Below are 20,226 nucleotides of genomic sequence, written 5' to 3' on the forward strand. Positions count from 1 at the left end.
CAGAGGTGAGGAGAGGCGTAATTTTGAGAACTGCAAATGGCAGGGGCGTGGTAAGAATACCTGTTGGGGTGCTTGGAAGGTATTGGGGGCTAGGTTTATCAGTTAGAAGACCACAAGCAGCAATTTGATGAATCAAGTGTCTTAAAAATAAGAACGATAATGAATTGAGTGTCTCAGATAGTAAGTGCATAGGTGGGGCTGCTCCCATGTTGGTTAACTTAGCAGCTTCACGATGTTCTCAAGGACCCAGGTTCCTCCTGTATTTCTCCTGTTATTCCCGGGCTGGTCCCCCCACCATAGTTGTCAGAGGCTGTCGCAGCTCCAGGCATCGTATCTTTAAAATTACTTCTCAAGGAAGGAAAGGGGTCTTCTGTTCTCTCTCATATGTAAAAGTTTTATTGGCTTACACTCTTTTTAGGATGGAGAAATCCCTTCCCAGAATGTCTTCTCTCCTCCTCTCATTCATCCCAACAGCTGACTTCCCTTCAGTATCATTGCCTAGAATTGCATCCTATGTCCAGGCTTAATATTTGGTGAGGGAATGGCCACCATGGTTGACTCGGATCAACCAATGGTAGTTTGGGGGTGAGATTGGAGCCTAGCACTCTAAACATGGCCAAGTGTAAGAGTGTAGTAACTCAAGGGAAACTGGGATTATGTTAACAAGGTGGAAGAGAGATCGTTGGCTTTTTGGGTTAGCATTCAGCAGAATCTGCCATGCCACACCAAGGAATTTGGACTATATCCCACTGGGATGGAGAACCACAGAAAGGTTTTAAAACAGGAAGCTGTATAATTACATTTCACTAGTGTCATCAGAATGGAGGGGTACTTAGGAGGGGCAGGGGTCTGGAGCAGGGCCGAAAGTTAGAAGGCTTTATCAGAAGATATTAGGGAGGATTTTAGAAACTTGAAACTAAGAGTCACTAAGAGTCACTAAGAACAACCTAGTGACTAATTGGATAGAATGGTGAAAGGAAATGGAAGGAAGAGGTTCTAGAATGACTTGCAGATTTCTGCTCAAGTGAATCACAGGGTATTAATCAAAGTTGGTAATGTGTGTAGAGGAGGTTTGGGTAGATAAGGGGAAACTAAAGAGAAAATGAGGTTGGTCTTGGACAATGAGGTGCCTTTAAGACACGAGAAGAGAGATGAGTAAATTTGCAAGGGAGAGTGAAGACCATATGACTTAAACTCCTTCAGAGGTAAGGGCTTGATGGAGTATGGAAAGAAGGAAAATTAATGATAGAAATAAAGCAATGCAGACGAGTGACGTCTAGTGTGGGACTGGTTTGGCAGATTTTGTTCAGGGCTAGGTAGAGTCAAAAACTTGCAGAGAAAATTGCAAATGTGATTGTAGACAAGGCTTTAAAAAGCAGTTAAAACCTGTGTTGAAACATGGATTTCTGTAATTTGTTTCAACATGTTGAGTTACTACAAATGAGATGGAGAAATGATCTCAACCCATTTATATATAGGTACTTTTAGCCATCTGACTGGAAACGTCAGAACTTAGCCCTGTGAGCCGTTGATCAGATAAACACGGCAGGCTTCCATAAGAATTATGCTGTACAAATACCTGAGGGCATATGGACTTTTTGAAGGAAGCATTGTCCAAACTGGGCAGACAAAAAAAGCATAAGGACAAAGTGCTAAGCTCTGGGCACAATGGCTTGGGTTGTTGGGCATCCTCTTGCGAACCAGAGGGTCACCAGTTTGATTCCCAGTTGGGGCACGTGCCTGGGTGGACAGTTCAGTCCCTTGGGGCACATATGGAAGGCAGCTAACCGACATTTTTCACATTTTCTCTCACATCGATGTTTCTTGGCCTCTCTCTCTCGCCCTCCTGTACTCTCTCTCTCAAATCCAAAATAAAATATTTAAAGAACATAATTATTAAAAAAGAAAGCGTTGATACTAAAATATAGGCTCCTGTGTAAATTAGAAGATGTTGCAATGTACCTTCAAGTTCTAAGTTAATATAGGTCACAAATCATCTGAATTAAGTACTGTTTAAAACGTAAATAGGAATTCTATTTCCATAAAAAATCTCCCATGTGGTGGAACACTGGAGTTTGAAATACACATAGGCTAGACTTAGAACTGCACAGTCGGCAGGCAACTACAAGAATTTCTACAAAAGCCAAAACATTTGTTGAGTGTTTTCCGTGTCTATGTTGTTCCAGGCACTAAGTTGGGCTCTGGAATAATAAAAATACCTGATATTTGTATCATTTTGTGGTTCATCCTAACTTTATGCAGCTATTTTACTCAATGTGGCTTCCGGGGGTCCGGATAAAATATAACCCTTGAAGAACAGGAGGGGCTGAGGGACAAAGAAGAGAACACCGACACTAAGAATTGAGGGAGAAAGGCAAGTTGGAGAGCCAGTTAGGTTGGGAGGGTTATGGAAGGAAAAGACAATACAGGTGATCCTTGAGTAACTCGGGGCTTGGGGGCACTGACTCTGCTCCATCATAAATTTGCATATAACTTTTGACTCCTTCAGAATGTAACAACTAATAGCCTACTGTTGACCAGAAGCCTCACAGATAACATAAATAGTCCATTAATAACTTTTTTGTATGCTATATGAATAAATACTGTATTCTTACAACAAAGTAACTAGAGGAAAGAAAACTACTTAACAAATCATAAGGGAAAATACATTTATAATACTGCACATATCTGTTGAAAAAAATCCACGTATAAGTGGACTCATGTGGTTCAACCCATGTTGTTCAAGGGTCAACTGTAGTCAAGAGAAAATGAATGTACAAACCAGACAATGGCCAGACCATTTGTACTACAGAGTACTGGTTTGTACTCTGACCCACAAACTCTGCAGCAATCAGCCCAGAACTCTTGACTGGTTAATAACTGCTTCCCTATTTTTTGCCGCACCCCTTCTGACCCAGGACCAATTAGAGAGAGCCAAATATGCTCCCCCAGCACAATTACATAAGATACCCTGCTTCCGGTTAGTCCGCCTGTAGCTTCCTCATGCTGTACTCTCAAATCAGAGCACACATTAAAATCTTCTCCCTCCCCCATTTTTTTTTTCATTTTGTTTTTCCACTCCCCTAACACCCTTTGAGTCTGCTGGACACAAGTGTTAGCAGCTGACTGCCTTGTTGTAGCAGGCATGGAATAAATAGCCTCTTTTTGTTCTCACTTGGCTTGTCTTCATTTAATTCCACATTTACTGGTTCACATATATTAGTGGTTTTATGTCCCAGATGGTGCCCAGCATTGATATGGAAGCAGACAGTCCCTGCTCTCAAGGATATTCTGTCATTTGGACAGACAGGCACATAAATATACTTGTAATTTAATGTGGTGAGTGAAAGGGGGTGTAGGTCAAGTAAGGCTTTTAGAAGAGGTGACGCTTAAGTGGAGTGCTAAGGAATGAGTATGAGTTGGCCTGGCTAAAAGTCAGGGAAGGATGTTCAAGGCAGTTGGAGGGGTTGGGGAGGTGGATGGACAGTGAGCAAAACCTAGGAGGGTGGAAACCAGAGGTGCGGTGCTGGAGCAGAATAATCGAGGTAAGGCACAGGCAAAATACGCTGCACTGACAGCTCATGTATAGCCATGTATGTGCCACGTTTGTAAGAACTTGGGCTTGACCCTTTCCAAATGGCTCCCTCCTGGAAATGAAACGGCTTGTATAAGCAAGAAAAACAGCATTAAGGAATCATTACGATTTTATGTATTAATGTAAGGTCCAGGTGGGAGGAACACAGCTGCTCATAATGTCTGGCACACAGTAGATATTCAATTAATGTTGAATGAATGGTTCCAAGCGCTTTGGTGTAGATGTCATTGTGCCGATTTTTTAATGTTTTTCTCACGGGAGAAGAGAGTGAGGCCAAGGCATCAATTTGGGAGGCAATAGGAAAGGTCTGAGGTGAAAGAACTGCCATTCTTCCAGGCAGAGACGAGGACAAAAAACCTCCGATAGGTTGTGGGCCAGGGATGCACTATTGACGCAGACACCCCAAGACCCACCCACTGGGGCGGCCACGAAGAATTGGCGCAGTAGAGAGGGCAGCGCGCCCCGAGGCCCACCCCGCTGCAGCCCCGGTGTCACCGCACCACTCACCTGAGTGCTCCCTGCCAGCCCCTCCCGGCGGGGTGGAGGGGGGGGGGCACAACGCCCTTCCGGATTGGGCGCACTCGAAATCTTGGGGCGGGCATTAGAAGACGAACGCTCTTGGGGATTGGCCACCCTGGTGGATGGACGTGAGACCAATGAAACTGGTTCGATGGTGGCTCTGGCTGTGTGGAGGGCGGGTGGTTCTCCTAGGGTCCCCTGTCAGTCATTGGCTACTGGTGGTTTCCTTGGGGACGTGGCGCCGCAGGCGCAGGCCTTTTTCCGGCTGAGCTACAGATTGCGGGTGTTCTTGGTGGACAGAGCCGAGAGGCGCTGGAGGGGCCACCGGGCCGCTCGACCCGTGAGAGTAAGTGCTGGAGGGCTTCGGAGCCAGGAGGGATGGAAGGGAAGGGGATACCCCAACCCCGCCACCTGGGTACTGCTGTTTCCTCGAGGATATCGCTGGCCCTCGAGAACCCCTCTCTCCCGGGAAGCCCGGTTAGGGTCCGCTGGGCCCTAGGAACGACAGCGGACGTACTAGGAATGGGCGTTCGGAGAGTGTGTGGCCTTCTCCTGGAGGTCTGATCTTGTGGGCATTGATGAAGGTGAGCCTGAAACCCAACTAACTCTTTTCAGGCGCAGGAAATGCCTGGGACAAGGAGACCACCTTCTCAGGTCAAAAGGAAAAGGAGGTGACAGGCGGGACCACTGAAGGGAACCCATGGCTAGGTAAGGCTATGCACTTTCTTTTCAGCTGGCGCTCAATGGGGGCAGGAGGCAGATTGAGGGGCCCTGAGAGATTATTACTAGAAAAGATTACCCTAGGACTGCATCTGGACTTTGCATCTGAACATACGGTTGTAAAGATCAACGTTGCATTCTTCTGAAGGCAGATGCAAAAGTTTCCAGCCCATAACCCCGGGCTCAGGTCGCAAAGGGCTAGATTGTAATGTTCTTGACGTATTTCCACTTGAGTGAGGCTGTTTGATCTCCTTGAGGAGATTAAACAAAGAATTTTTCTTTTTTGCAGTGAACTTTGAAACAGACCCAGGACCTTATGAATCAATATAGAAAGTGAACTTCACAGTTGAATACACTTATCCATACATTGTAATAATACTCTGAAGCTTTCAGAAAATATTAATGTGGTTCTGTAGATATGGGACAGTTGTCAAATAGAGTAAGTGGGGAAAGACAGAGCAATATGTGTGGTGTAAAACCAAAGGAATGGAGACACACACCCATGGATCTATTACCACATGTGACATATCTGTCATTGTGTATACAGAAAATATTCCCAGAAAAATACACAAACTGGGTAGTAATGGTTGCCTCTAAGAGGGAAATGGCTGGGTCAGGGCAAAAGATGCACTTCCCACTATATATCCTTTTAAACATGTGCATATATTACCATTAAAGTATTTTAAAAATCAGTTGAATAAACTTTCTGACCATCCAGTTTTTTGGCAGTATTCCTGATGGGGCTGTTGTCGTACTCTGATTCCTCAGTGTTAGGAAGTTGCTCAGGGAGACTGGTGATCCTTTCATTAAAATAAGATTTAATTCTTTGAATTGCACCCCACAGTACAGACTTGGAAAAAGATTTTCCAAGCTTTTCTGATTTATATAGTAGAAGTATCATGAACTATATATGTCTTTTTTTTTTAATTTAAGACTAAAAGGACATTTCAATTTCTGGTGGCGTGAATTTTTGCCTTTATTAGGAAGGGCTTTACACTAGTTTAAAAGCTGTTTTTTATACTGAAACTTTTCTTACTAATGTTCGTATAATTTCAGGATCAGTTTTTCCTACCTCTGCCCAGCCTCCTGGTACTTTACTGTGCCCACGGTGAGCCCATTTCCTCGTCAGCGGGCGGCATTCCTAGGACTCTTCTGCATATCCTGTCTCCTTTTGCTTATTTTAATCGTGGACTTTCGACATTGGGGTGCTTCGTTACCACGAGATAGGCAATATGAAAGGTGAGTCAGCCCTAGATAATTCTGATTAGCTTTTCACTGGAGTCATAAGCATTTATTAATACCTTACTACCTTTGACCCTTTTGCACTTTTATTAGTAAAATTGCATGCCACTTACTACATAAACATCTTGACAATTTTCAGTTTTGAATCAGGAATGATGATGCTGTGTTTTGTATCTTTCTTTTTTCTTCTTTTGGTGGGCTAACTTATTGGGTGTATAAATGTTTAGGATTGTTGTGTACTCTTGATGGATGGACCCTTTTTATCATGATTAAATTACTATCTTTATCCTTGATTATATTCTTTACCCTGACATCTACTGGTCTGGTATTCATATAGGAACTTGAGCTTTCTTCAGGTGAGTGTTAGCATGACAGATGGTTTTCCATCCTTCTAATTTTAGGCTGTTTTTGTCTTTACATTTAAAGCGGGCTTATTGTGGGCATCATTTAGTTGAGTCTTGCTTTTCATCCCATCTGACAATGTCTGCCTTTTATTTGGGGTGCTTAAGCCATTTATATTTAATGTGATTATCAATTATGTTTATGTTTAAATCTCTTGCTATTTCTTTTCTGCTTGTCACATCTGTTGTTTTTCTTCTAGTTTCTTTTTTTAAAAATTAAGTACGTATTTTATGATTCCATTTTTTCTCTTTTGTTGTGTTATTAGATATAACTTTGTTTTTATTTTTTTAGTGATTGTTTTAGGATTTAGCCTTTATACTACATTCAGTAATAGTCTACATTCAAGTCTACATTCAAGTAATAGCACACCTCTTCACATGCAGTGTGAGAACCCATGCCTTTGCCCTTGGCCTTTGTGCTGTTGCTGTCATACACTTTACTTCTCTGTATGTTACAAGTGCTACTATACATTGTTTTTGATTTTTGCTTTAAACGTTCAATTATCTTTTAAAGAAATTTTAAAAATAAGAAAAGAAGGGTTATATATTTCCTATGTCTGGGACTCTTCATCCCTTTGTGTAGATTCATATTTCTGTCTGGTACCATTTTTCTTTTGCCTAAAGGACTTCCTTTAATGTGTCTAATAGTGTGAGTCTGTGATTGGTGAATTCTTTCAATTTTATATTATTGAAAAAGTATTTATTTTGCTTTCCTTTTAAAAGAAATGCTCATTGGATTGATTCGTTTTCTTTTATTACTTTAAAGATGATGCTCCCACTGTCTTTCGGCTTGAATTCTTTCTGAGAAGTCTGCTGTTATTTTTATCTCTGTTCTCTCTGTGCATGTGTCCTTTTCCCCTGGCTCTTAAGATTTTCTCGTTATCATAGGTTTTAAGCAATTTGCTTTTGCTGTTCATTTGTAGAGTTTTCTTCATGATTCTTGGGCTTGTGATTTGTTGAATCTTAAATATATGGATTTATAATTCTTAATCAAATTTGGACAAATTTTGACCATTATTTCCTTAGAAACTTTTTCTGTGCTCTCCCACTTCATCTTTGACATCTCCAAGCACATGTATATTGAGCCATGTTGAAGTTTTGTTTTCTTCTAAATATTTTACTTATTTAGAGAGAGGGGAGGGTGATGTGGACCCTGGCTGGCAGGATCCATGTGTTGTGGCTGCGAGAGACAAATTTACACGGACAACAGAAATCCTGTGGAGAAAAAGGGATGGCATGGCTGTTCTCTAAGAGAGAGAGAGAGGGCCCAACCCCCACCTGGACAGGCTTTAATTGCATTTCTGGGTACATTACATTGAGGATGGCCCTCATTTACTGTGCACAGGTTTGCTGTAGGTGGTTACCTTTTAGATAGCAAAGGAAAGAATGTTGCTTATTACTTCAAAGAGAAGAATGTTACAAATCAAGGGGAAAAGTAGTTGAACTGGTTACACTCCATACTTGGGAGATTTAGTACAGACTTTAGGAAGTTAAAAGATATGCAGTAAACATTTGCTGCCTCAGTCCAGGGTGAGGGAGTTTTAGCAAAAGCAAGTCTCATAGCAGCCTAGGTACAATGCAGGCCTGATTTCCCACGGGAGAACCTATCTGTGGTTGTGGGTCCTGTGTGCCGGACCTCGCTCTCCACTCATCTTTCCAAGTGGGGGCTGGGCTACATTCCCACACCACACTAAATGGTTCCCTATAGAAGGGAGGGAGAAAGAGAGGGAAAGAAGTGCTAATGTGTGAGAGATGCATGGATCAGTTGCCTCTTGCAAGCCTCCAACTATGGGCCTGGCCCACAACCCAGGCATCTACCCTGACCTCGAATCAGACCAGTGAGCTTTTGGTTCTCAGGCCATCACTCTGTACGCTAAGCCACACCAGCCAGGGCGAGCCATGTTGAAGTTTTTTCACAGCATACCAATGCTCTATTCATTTTTTTTCAGTCTTTTTTCTGTGTTTCTTTCTTGATATTTTATTTTGTTGTGCCTTCTAGTTCATTATTTTCTTCTCTAAAGTCTAATCTGTTAGCTCTAGCCACTGAGATCTGAATAATACCTTTTTTCACAGAAAATACATCTGAGTTATTTGATATGGTTTTAATGTCTTGCCAGTTGCATAGAATATCTATATTCTTTTATAACAGTGATTCATTTTGCTACTTTTTAAGCTTAGTTTCTGATTAGGCTATAAAATTAAACTACGACATGTCATGCTCATCATCTGCAACATGAGTTTTTCTCTGTTGCTTGTCAGATGTATATCAGTTAGGAGGCCTTGGGCTGCAAGTAACAGTCAAACTGATTTAAATAATATGAAACTTTATTGGCTCACATAACTAGAAGTCTAGAGGTAGCAGAACCATAAGTTCAACACTTGGTGGCAGGATGGGAGTTTCTGTCTCGATTGCCCATAGTGTCAGATTACTTAATGGTTGCAAAATAGCAGCCAGCAGCGACAAATGCCGTGCATCCTCGTTCATGTCCTGTAGGAGAGACACAGGTCTGCCATACTCTCTTACAAGAATGAAGAAGACCCTTACCTAGAAGTAACTAGAAGAAACCTCTAGTCACTTTTTCCTTGAGTCTTTTTCGGTTAGAATTGGGGCACATGCCTACTCCCCTTAATATTTCTGGGTTGTTTTGTCTCCATAATCTTTTATTTCCTATTTACTTGGTAATTCATCTATTCATTGGACAAATATTTATTGAGTAGCCACTACGTGCCAGGTGATAATAGGCATGAGGACACGGAGACTTCGATACCTTTTCTCAAGAAGTTTATGTTTTCAACGTTTACTTCTCTAGCAGTGCCATTGTATTTTTGACTCTGCCTTTCCAGAAGAGGAAATATTTGTTTAGATGATCACAGTTGTCAATCATTGGCCTTAAGCTTATTGGCTTTGGAGAACTAAATCCATAATTTGAGTTTTCTTAATGCTTACTGGGATTTTTTTTTTTTTTTATAGACTTGAGCATAGTTTCCCACTGGAAGACAGCATGGTCTACTTACTGTATTCTATGTAGGTGGATATGGCTGTAGCGAAGACTGTTCGGTAGTTAGTAGTGAGTTGTATAACTGGAAAGGCAGATCAGGCTGAGGTCGCTAAGCCATTTTAGGGAGTTTAGACATTAAGGCTTTGAAGAAGACATGCTCTGAAATGCTTTTTAAGGAAAGCTTATTTTGGTGGCATTGTAGAGAATAGAACGGAGGGGAATAAAAATGAAGGGGAGATGGATTGGAACACTCCAATAGAGAGATGATGGGGGCCTGGACTTGGGTGGCAGCAGTCACGATGGAGAGCAGTAAACGCATTTCAGGGCTATGTGGCAGTGATCCAGTAGCTCTTGTCTGTCACTGTACCTCAGGTGGGCAGATCCAGTAAATACTTGTGAAGTTGAATTAATTGACACAAGGATTAGCTACAGCGCTAAGGAACACACAGGCTGTGCTGCTGTGGTGACCTCACCAAAGTCTCGACACTGTGTGATACTTTCACTGAGCAGCCAGCAGTCATGCAGCCTAAACCTTCATATTCTTTTTTTAAAAGAGTTTATTTATTTATTTTTAAGAGAGGGAAAAGAAGGAGAAAGAGAGAGAAACAGCAATATGTGGTTGCCTCTCCCATGCCCCTCACTGGGGACCTGACCCACCACCCAGGTATGTGTCCTGACTGGAATCGAACTGGCACCGGTTTGGTTCATAGACTGGTACTCAATCCACTGAGCTACACCAGCCAGGGCTCTTTTTTTTTTTTCTTGCTTATTCTATTATGGTTGCCCCAGTTCCCGCCTCATCCCAGCCCACCCCCACTCCACAGCCGATCCCCACACAGTTGCCCACGTCCGTGGGTCATTCATACGTGTTCTTGGCACCAGTCCCCTCTCCCCACTCTCCGCTGGCAGCGCCAGTCTGTTCCCTGTTTCCCTGCCTGTGGTTCTGTTTCGCCCATTAGTTTATTTTGGTCATTAGATTCCTCTTGTAAGTGCGATCATATGGTATTTGTTTTTCACTGACTGGCTTATTTCATTAGCATAATGCTCTCTAGATTCTTCCATGTTGTCCCAAAAGGTGGGAATTCCTTCTCTCTTTCTGCTGGGTAGTATTCCATTGTGTAAATGTACCAGAGTTTTTAACCCATTTATCTATTGATGGGCACTTAGGCTGTTTCTAGCATTTGGCTATTGTAAATAGCGCTGCTGTGAACATAGAGATGCATAAATTCTTTTGAATTAGTGTTTTGGGGTTCTTAAGGTATTCTTAGCAGTGGAATTAATGGGTCAAAAGGCTGTTCCTCTTTTAATTTTTTGAGATTCCATACTGTTTTCCACTTGGCTACACCAATCTTTATTCCCACCAACACTGCACTTGGGTTCCCTTCTCTCCACATCCTCAGCAGCACTTATTGTTTATTGATTTATTAAAGATATTCATTCTGAGAAGTATGAGGTGATATCTCATTGTGGTTTTAATTTGCATCTCTCTGATGGCTAGTGATGTTGCGCATTCTTTCATATGTCTCTGGGCCCTCTATATGTCCTTGGAGAAGTGTCTGTTCAGGTCCTTTGCCCATTTTTTTAATTGGGTTGTTTATCTTCCTGGTGTTGAGCTGTATGAGTTCCTTACATATTTTGGAGATGTAACTCTTGTCTGATATATCATTGGCAAATATGTTCTCCCATATGGTTGTTTCCCTTTTCTTTTTGATGATGGTTTCTTTAGCTGTACAGAAGGTTTTTAATTTGACATAGTCCCATTTGTTTATTTTTTTCCTTTATTTTACTTGCCCTAGGTGAGATATTGGCAACAAAATTTCTACCTGGGAGAGCTGAAACTTTTCTGCCTATGTTTTCCACTAGGACTTTTATGGTATCATGATTTATATTTAAGTCTTTTATCCATTTTGAATTTATTCTGGTGTATGGTTTAAGTTGGTGGTCTGATTTCATTTTTTCACATGTACCAGTCCAGCTCTTCTAACAGTATTTATTGACAAGGCTGTTTTTACTCCATTGTATGCTCATGCCCCCTTGTCGAATATTAACTGCCCATAGAGACAGGCGTTCATTTCTGGGCTCTCTGTCTGTTCCGTTGATCTGTGTGTCTGTTCTCACGCCAGCACCAGGCTGTTTTGATTTCGGTGGCCTTATAGTGTAGTTTGATATCAGATATTGTGATCCCCGAACTTTGTCCTTTTTTCTCCAGATTTTTGTGGCTGTTCGGGGTCTTTTTTGGTTCCATATAAATTTTTGAAATATCTGTTCTAGGCCTGTGAGATATGCCATTGGTATTTTAATAGGAATTGCATCAAATCTATAAATTAAATTGGGTAGTATGGATATTTTAATGGTGCTAATAAATCTTCTTATTCTTTAATAAAAATTTATGTGTATATTGCTACAAATTATCATATATTGTTGAACTATACTCATGGCAGCCTCCATGAGCCACTGAGAAAGCAAATGTTTGTTGAGAGTTTGCTGTATGCGTGACTGTGCTAGATGCTGGGGTATAAAGGCAAGTAAAATGTGGCCCCTGAACTCATGGAGTTCATAATTTACCAATGAGAAAACCGTTTATGTATAGCTGTGTAGAATCAGGAATAGAGAGAACCAGGATTTCCACACTCTCCAGAATCAGGAACAAAGTTAAGAATCAGAAATAATCAGATGAGGCCCATGAGTAACCAAATTTGGTATAACTAATTTCATGTACCTGAAGTTCATGAACTTTACAGATAAGATAGCCTCTCATGTAGAGCCTGTTTGCTTTTATTTTACATACGTTTTTAATTAGCTGGGTTCTCTGCAGTCTCAGCACACAGCAGATAACAGCTGATTAGAATGGTGGTGGTGGGGAGTGTGCATTGATCATGAGATGTACGCACGCTGATAACAATAATTAATAATATCTGGCATCTTGCCCTGGCCGGGTGGCTTAGTTGGTTGGAATGTTGTCCATTCACCAAAAGGTTGCAGGTTTGATCCTTGGTCAGATCACATGCCCAGGTTGGGACACATAAAGGAGGCAACTGATTGATGTTCCTCCCTCTCCCCCCGCCCCCTCACCTCCTTCCACCGCCCCCACTCCCTCCCCTTCCTCTCTCTCCCAAATCAGTACACATATCCTTGGGTAAGGATTAAAAAATATGCATATCTGGCATCTTGACGGCAAGATGGAAGAGGAAGTGTATTGAGTGTGGACTTACTCAAAATTTCTATAGACCATTTCTGTAGTGGCAAACAAGTCTACACATTTCTGTTAGAACTTTTATACTCAGCCTGACAGTTATGAAATGATGACCTGAAATCAGTGGTTCTCAGCTTTTGTATATCCGAATCACTTAGGGACATTTAAAAATGCAGACCATTGGGCCTCTTCACAAGGTGACAAATGTTCAGCCTGCATGGAGAGCCATTGCTCTGAGGCAGTGATTGTCACTGGTACGCCGCAAGAATTTGTACAATGTGCGATACTCAACTATTCAGGGGCATTTCCCTGAGATTTTCAAATAAAGAAATGACAGTGGCCAACACAACATAGCTGTCAGATCGGCAAAAAATACATTTTTTGGTATGCCCCAGAATTTTAGTAATCAGTTGATCTGTGCCATGAGCTGAAAATCACTGCTCTAAGGTTTACCTATTTGGGGGGGAGATGTTATGTTGTAGGAAAAAGAGGATGGATTTGAGAGTTAATTAGCCTGTTATTTGCTAGTTACGTGCCTTAGGCAGTGTTGGATTGTGGAATGCCATTTTTTTTATGTATAAAGTGAGGTAGCCTTGTCATTTGGATTAAAGGAGAAAAGCCTGTTGCATCATGGATGTTAGTCTTATATTATTTGACATTTTGGGGTTTTTTTTTGTTTTCTAATTCCCTTTCCTGCCCTGAAAATATACACTGAAGACAATAGGTAGCATTTTCTCCATTTAAAATTTTCCTTCCAGAATTTCTTTTCTTGTGGTGGCAGCTACTGCTTAAGCACAGGCGACCACTAGCTGATGATAAAATCATTAAGCAAATAACTAGGAATTGATGGCAACACCTATCACGTTAGTTCAACAGCTTATAAAAAATGTTTAAGATAATGCTGTGGTTGTGATTTTTTTATTACAGACATGTAATATAGTCATACTTAGTCTTATTTAAATTGTTCCTAATTTGTACAATGAGTTGTGTCAGTCTTTGTGATGTTCTACAGGTGTGTACAGCGGGTCCTTGAATAACATTGTTTCATCAATGCTGGTGAGAAAAATGACTTGATTCCCGTCTGAGGCCACTGTGTGTGGTTCGCGCGTCCTCCATGTCTGTGTGGGTTTTCTCCGAGTACCGCGGTTCCCCCCACATCCCAACGACGCGTACCCGAGGTGCCCGTACCCGAGGTGCCCGTACCCGAGGTGCCCATACCCGAGGTGCGCATCCCTCAGTGGTCCCAGTCCCAGTGAGTGCGGGTGTTTGCCGCACCCTGGATGGGGCGTGTCCCAAGCACGCGGATTCCACCTTGTGCCCTGAGCTGCCAGATGGATTCCAGCCCCCTGGGACCCTGACCTGGAATCATAGGGTTGGAAAGTGATCATCTTTCACTTGTTTTTATTAATTTTTCTTAAATGTGTGTATAGTTCACATTTATTTCAGTGTTTAATATTAGAACTGTTTTGGGACTTATTTAGAAGTTGGTGATGTTTTGGTGACCAGGAATATGCCACAGGAGCTTAACCCTTGTTTGTATCATGAGTCTGTGGTAAAACAGGTTTCGTTCTATGTCGTTTTGTTCAAGTCTCAGTTTCTGAGAACCTGTTGATGACGTTAAGTGAGGACTTCCCTTGATCAGGAAACTATGCCCATGAGAACATGGAACTCATCCCGTGGTCTTGGTAAATGAGGCATTGCTTTAGTTAGAAGTTGTAATGTGTCTTACATTACATCTTTCTATTTCAGTACATGTATGTATGAAAGTGTCTAATGTTTAACAACATTTTAATTTGTTTTTATGTTGAAAAAACATTTTAAGTCTAGTTTTTTTTTCATTCATTCATTATCGCTTCTAAAGTGATAATGTCTCAGAACTTCAGAAGCCTGCGTGGGGGCTTTTCTCTCAGTAGTTTCAAAACTAAAGGGTGACATTTTTTGTTTTCTTATTATGGACATGCACCCACACTGCTTCTGAAGGGAGAAAAGAAGAGGGATTGCATTACAGCTAGAATTTAGGGGAAGGTAAATTTAGAGAGTGATGGAATGTCAGTAAGGATTGAATCCAGAGCTATTTTTTGTTGTTTTAATAGATGTTATTTTTTTAACAGTTTTAGGTTCAAAGCTAATGGAGCAGAAAGTACAGAGATTCCCCCACGTAGCCCCTGTACCCTACCCCCTCACGCACAGCAAAACCATTTTTAAGAATAATTTTGGCTAGACGTGTGTTGTCATTAACTTCTGTCTGGCGTGTGCCATGTGTTGTAAGAGGTGCACCAGCAACTTTTCCAGACTCAGTAAATATTTTACATTCATTGATTCACTCACCTACTCACTTACTCAACAAATAATGTTGAGTTACTACAGCGTGGTATCAGAATAGGGTAGCCACTACACACAGGTGGCTATTTTCAATTTAAACATGAATAAAATAAATTTCATCCCTCACTTGTACTAGTCACATTTTAAGGGCTCACTGGCCACATGTAGGCCAGAGCTGGCCTTCCATAGGAGTTTGAGTTCTGTCTAAAGCAAGTCATAAAGAGACATTATTTGGGTTAGAAAAAAATTCTTAACTTTAGGCTGTGTATATAAGTGTTATGACATAGAATAGAATAATTCAGAGATTTTTGTTGGTGAAATTGAAGACATTTGTTCTTATTTATTCATTTATTCTCCTGTCCTTACTAGTATTTATAAGCAGAACTTTAGCTCATAAATGTTCCTCACTGCTCTGATTAATCTTGTTAGGAGATACAGCGTAACCTGTAACCTGTGAGGTGCTTTTCTGGGCATGCGTTACTGAGCTCAGTCATGCACAGCTGCTTTCGCTGTAACATTCAGCAGAGAGCTGGCAGCCCCGTGCTGATGAGGGCCACTTTAATTGACCTCTAGCACATTATTGAGTTCTAGTTGAACTCTAGAGGTGGTATAATTAGTTTTGATTTTGTAAGCTAGGTCATGGTTTTGTCAGTTACCAATCTGATGCTGTTACTGTTTTCAGGATAATGGCAGTGAAAAGTGGCTTTCATTTCTGCCTTGGGTGATGTGTATGTGGGTAACTTTCTTTTTGTTGACTCAGCAGTGACCAGAGGGAAATCATGTTTCTCAAATAGACAGACAATGTGTGTGTGTGAGGGCCAGGGAGATAAGTGTGTGATGGTGAATTAGATACCGCCTGGGAAGGTGAATGTGAGGGACTCCAAGGCTTTCAGAATTTTTCTCTTGGGCTTTAGTTCGTCTTTAGGGATTAACTTAGTGCAGCATCAGCAAAGCAGAAGGGTCCATCTGTGTAAGTAAGTGACCACGGTGGCGAAGGCCAGGACTGCAAATTACAAACAAAGACGTCCAAGAAGGATGTCTTCCAGCCATCCATCCATGTTAGGAGCCTTGCCAGAGAAAGACCTTCAGGTTGTTGATAAGTGTAAGGAGACTGATTTGGTCACAAGGTGTCAGAGTTCCAGAAAGAGGTGATATTATTACTTCCCAGGGTGGAAAAGTGTTCTTCGGTTTCTCATTTGCTGCCAGAAGAGAAAAATGGAGACTTTCTGCCGCCTGCAGCACTGACCAAAGGCTCAAGTGGGAAGTGTAACGAACGCCTCAGGTCCTGTCTTTCTTCCCTGTGTTCTGATGCCAGCTGGCATTTTCTGCCATGCATACAGGAAGACTTCTGAGGGAAGAGAAAGAGAAGTTGAGTTGCATCCAAATTGGAGCTGTAAAGTTGTTTATCTTGACAGGAACCAAAGAGGATGACAGAATGCTTTGGGAAGCCATTGAAACTTTCTAAGGAGACCAACCGATTTTGAATACGAAGACATAGAGGAGCTAGTAAGGAACCAACAGTTCCATACTGTGAGCTCTAGGACCAGACTAATCAGGATTGATTGATACATATCAGAGAAATGTGAGAACACTGTGACAATATCAAGGTACCGAGGATAAGACACCTGCTCTTAAGACACCAATGGCCTAAGTGGAGAGGTGGAGGAACACTCATGAAAGGAGGCTGAGGGTTCACGAGATCTCAGCGCTCACAGGGTTAATGCCACGGGTTACGGCGGAAGGAGGAGGAGGCCTTTTCAGATCACTGTGGCTGCTACAGACATCAGCACTGTGGGTAGAGGCCGCAGAGGCACGTCAAAGAAGGGAAAGAGGAATGAACAGGAAGAGAAGCAGATGGTCTCGTTGGAGCATCGGTTCTCAAAGTGTTCACTGACCCTTTAGAGTGTCTGAGGCCCTTTCAGTGGGTCTGTGAGGCCAAAACCACTTTCATAATAATACTGAGATGTTTGATGTTTGCCCCTTTAAAAATTGTGTTAAAAACATAAAATTTACCATCTTAACCATTTTTAAATGTCCAGTGAAGTATATTCACATTGTTATGCAAACAGTCTCCAGAAGTTTTTCATCTTGAAAATCTGAATCTTTGTATCCACTGAACAACTGTTTTCCTCCCCACTCTGACCCCTGGTAACCATTATTCTCTTTTCTGTTTCTATGAGTTTGACTACTTCACATACCTCATAGAAGTGGAATTATACAGTATTTATCTTAGTGACGGGCTGATTTCACTTAGTGTAGTTTTCAAGGTTCATCCACGTTGTAGCATGTGGCAGGATTCTAATAGTTTTCCATTGTATGTACAACATTTTGTTTATCTCTTCATCTGTCAACTGACCTTTAAGTTGCTTCTACCTCTTGGCTATTGTGATGTTACTTGGCCTTTCCACTGAGTTGATGTTTACAGGGACAGTGTAAAAGCAATGTTCAGGGACACTGGGGCGCCTTAAGGCAAGTCAAGATTAGAGGCCCCAGGTTGTACTAGTCGTTGTAGTTGTCATTGTCACACAGTTGTAGTAGGGAGACAGTAACAGTTTCACTTAACAATATCAATATTCTGTGTGGAAAAAAATGGGAAATGTACATTAAGCATTTATGTTACATACTTAAGTTGTCTTGAGGAAAAGTACTTAGGTGATTGTTCAATTGATAAACTAAACCTAATTACTTCATCATGCAATGCTATTTTGATTTGAAAGAATAACTGCCAGAAAAACTGTGGTTTTCACTATTAGGTATTTCATAGACATTTTCTTGAAAATGAATGAAATAAAAGCCTGTCTTTTTAAAGAAAACAACTGTCAGTATTTATTGCCAGTAATAAGATTTGAGCTTTTAAGTAAAAATCAGAAGTTTGAAAAATGTGTATCAGCCACTGTGAATTTGATAGCTTCCCAATGTATAAAAGACTTTTTTGATAAGATTGGTGGTGATGTTAGTAAATGTGTTTTTAAATATTGTGTAATGAAATGTGTGGACATTAGGGAGATTTGTATAGCTCAGTGAACCAATGTTTTCCAGTATACGATTTTACAAAATTATGCATGGGTAAAAGCCATTCAAAGCTCAAGATAACCAGTAGATTTTTATGTTACAGAGTATAAAAAGCCCCTAGAAAGGGTTTCAGATCCCACATTGCAGCTAACCTTTAAGAAAGTCCACCTGTTGACTTTTAGTGCAGTATCAACAAAGATTATCCACAATGATCTAAAAAGGCTGTTGAAACACTCTGCCCTTTTCCAACATGTCTATGGGAGGCTTTGTTTTCTTCATAAACTTCAACCAGAACATATCATAACAGATTGAGTAGTGAAGCAAATAGGAGAATCTAGCTGTCTTCTACTAATCCAGACACTGGAGAGATTTGCAGAACTATAAAACATCACCACTCGTTTTTTGTTTTAGAAAATATAGTTATCTTTCATAAAATATGTTAATATATACTTACTATTGTTATATCTAAATTAATAAATATTTAAATTTTTGTCTTATTTTCTAATAAGGTAAATATAGATAGATGTAACCCAAGTACACAAATGTTCTTTGGGGTTCATTAATTTTAAAGAAAATAAAGGGGTCCTGGGCCCCAAAAGTTTGCAACCCAATGTACTGGAGAAAAGTTATTCATTAAGCAGGTGGGATCCAGAGTGTTGTCTGAGAGAAGTAGGAAGGGTGGTTTCAGAGAAGCAGAGAAAGATCTGTGAAGCACTGAAGTACAAAGGTTACTCAGATGGGAAATGAAAAGTCACTTTGGTCTGGACATGGATTATCTTGCCTATTTCTTTTCCTGTCTTTCAAGGTCAGTATTTGCAAGAGTTCTGTAGTGAACCCAGGCCCCTTCCCAGCTTTCGTGTGATAGCAATGAGTTGGTTTGAGTTGATTGGTGGATTATGAGCCCAGCTCAGCAGGAATATGACTAGCATAGGAAAGGACATGGTGAAATGGAATCTTTAGGACTAGAAACTTTCTGTTGTGCAGTAGAGTTTTACCACCTGTTCATTTCCCACAACTTGCTCTCATATCAAATCCAGAAAAAAGTTCTACCTGACTCTATGTTAATGCAATAATTTACAGCATTATAATGAAGCTCAAATAAATGTTCTCTTTTTTTAAAAAAAAACTATATGAGATAGTCTATTTAGGAAGTTACAGAGGTGGAAGAAGTGAGACATAGGAGAAATGGGCTTGGGAAACAAGTTACAGAGGCAAAGGAAAGGCCCTTGGAACATAGACGGGGGGAGACCAGGGAAACACCCAGGAAAGGGGCCAGGAAGGGAAGGGCACAGACGCACTCCCTAGAGACGCTGCTCTCTTCTCTTTTTACAAAACGCATATTGCGTTGTGGAATAGGAAAGGCACTCGGCTCTACCTTTTGATTTTAGAACAGTTGCTACGTGTTCTTTTTTTAACAAGTTTGCTTTTCTGTCCAAAGTAAGGAACTTTGTGGTCTGTATAGCAGTGTGAAGTCCCCAGTAAACACAGTTCTGAGGGGCACAGCACAAGGCCTAGTGCTCCGAATGAAGGTGGATTCACTGCAAAGCTACTGATGCCTCCACTTCAAGGCCCCTCACTTGCATAGGCCCCTTTTGTATTTGTAATGTTGAGTCTTTTTTTAAAAGACACCCCCCGCCATTGTATTAGCTTCAGGCTTCACAAAACTTAGTCCTGAGGAGTTCTGTGTAAGGGTCTTGGGGGTGAGTAGGACACATACCTCTAAGGAAGGGAGCTTATCCGTAATACTTGAAGTAGTCCATGGCACTGCTCTCAGGGCATTTATTCAATTATTAGCTCAATTATTTAGAAGACAAAATTTTGATATGCAGTATATGAGGTCTGTCTGGAAAAAAGTACAGCCATTGTTAATATAATGAGAACAGTTTGTGCGACCTTTAGGTAACCTGGCAGCCAAGGAGAGTGGACTAGAATGCACATGTGTGAACAATGACAGCTTCATTTTACTAGTCAGTGGGGGCAATAAACACCGTTGAGTGAGCATGTGTACTCTGTGGCCATCCCATTCAAAATGACTGAGCAAGTAGAGCAAGGAATCTGCATAAAATTTTGCATTAAGCTTGGACATTCCTCCACGGAAACTATTGGAATGATTCAGAAGGCCACAGCTGTGGGTGCTGGTGACTGGCAGGTTCATCACATCAGTGCACCACTCCTGCATCTCATCTCGTGCAGTTTTTCTTGAGAAACATCCAATCACCCAGG

The 20,226-nt window shown here is 41.2% G+C and overlaps 1 protein-coding gene across 1 annotated transcript in view; it reads left to right on the forward strand.

Annotated features, from left to right (window-relative positions):
- Positions 1 to 4,335: 4,335 nt before the first annotated feature.
- Positions 4,336 to 20,226, forward strand: part of ENTPD7 (ectonucleoside triphosphate diphosphohydrolase 7) — a 43,703-nt gene continuing 27,812 nt past the window's right edge. Inside the window, exons 1-3 of the mRNA XM_037138996.2 lie at positions 4,336 to 4,460; positions 4,730 to 4,822; positions 5,891 to 6,073. Coding sequence (XP_036994891.2) covers positions 4,815 to 4,822; positions 5,891 to 6,073 — 191 coding nt within the window. The 5' untranslated portion in view covers positions 4,336 to 4,460; positions 4,730 to 4,814. The remainder of the gene's footprint in view (positions 4,461 to 4,729; positions 4,823 to 5,890; positions 6,074 to 20,226) is intronic.

This window comes from Artibeus jamaicensis, unplaced genomic scaffold (genome assembly GCF_021234435.1).
Source record: "Artibeus jamaicensis isolate MK-2021 breed Jamaican fruit bat unplaced genomic scaffold, CSHL_Jam_final contig_252, whole genome shotgun sequence".
NCBI classification, from domain to species: Eukaryota; Metazoa; Chordata; class Mammalia; order Chiroptera; family Phyllostomidae; genus Artibeus; species Artibeus jamaicensis.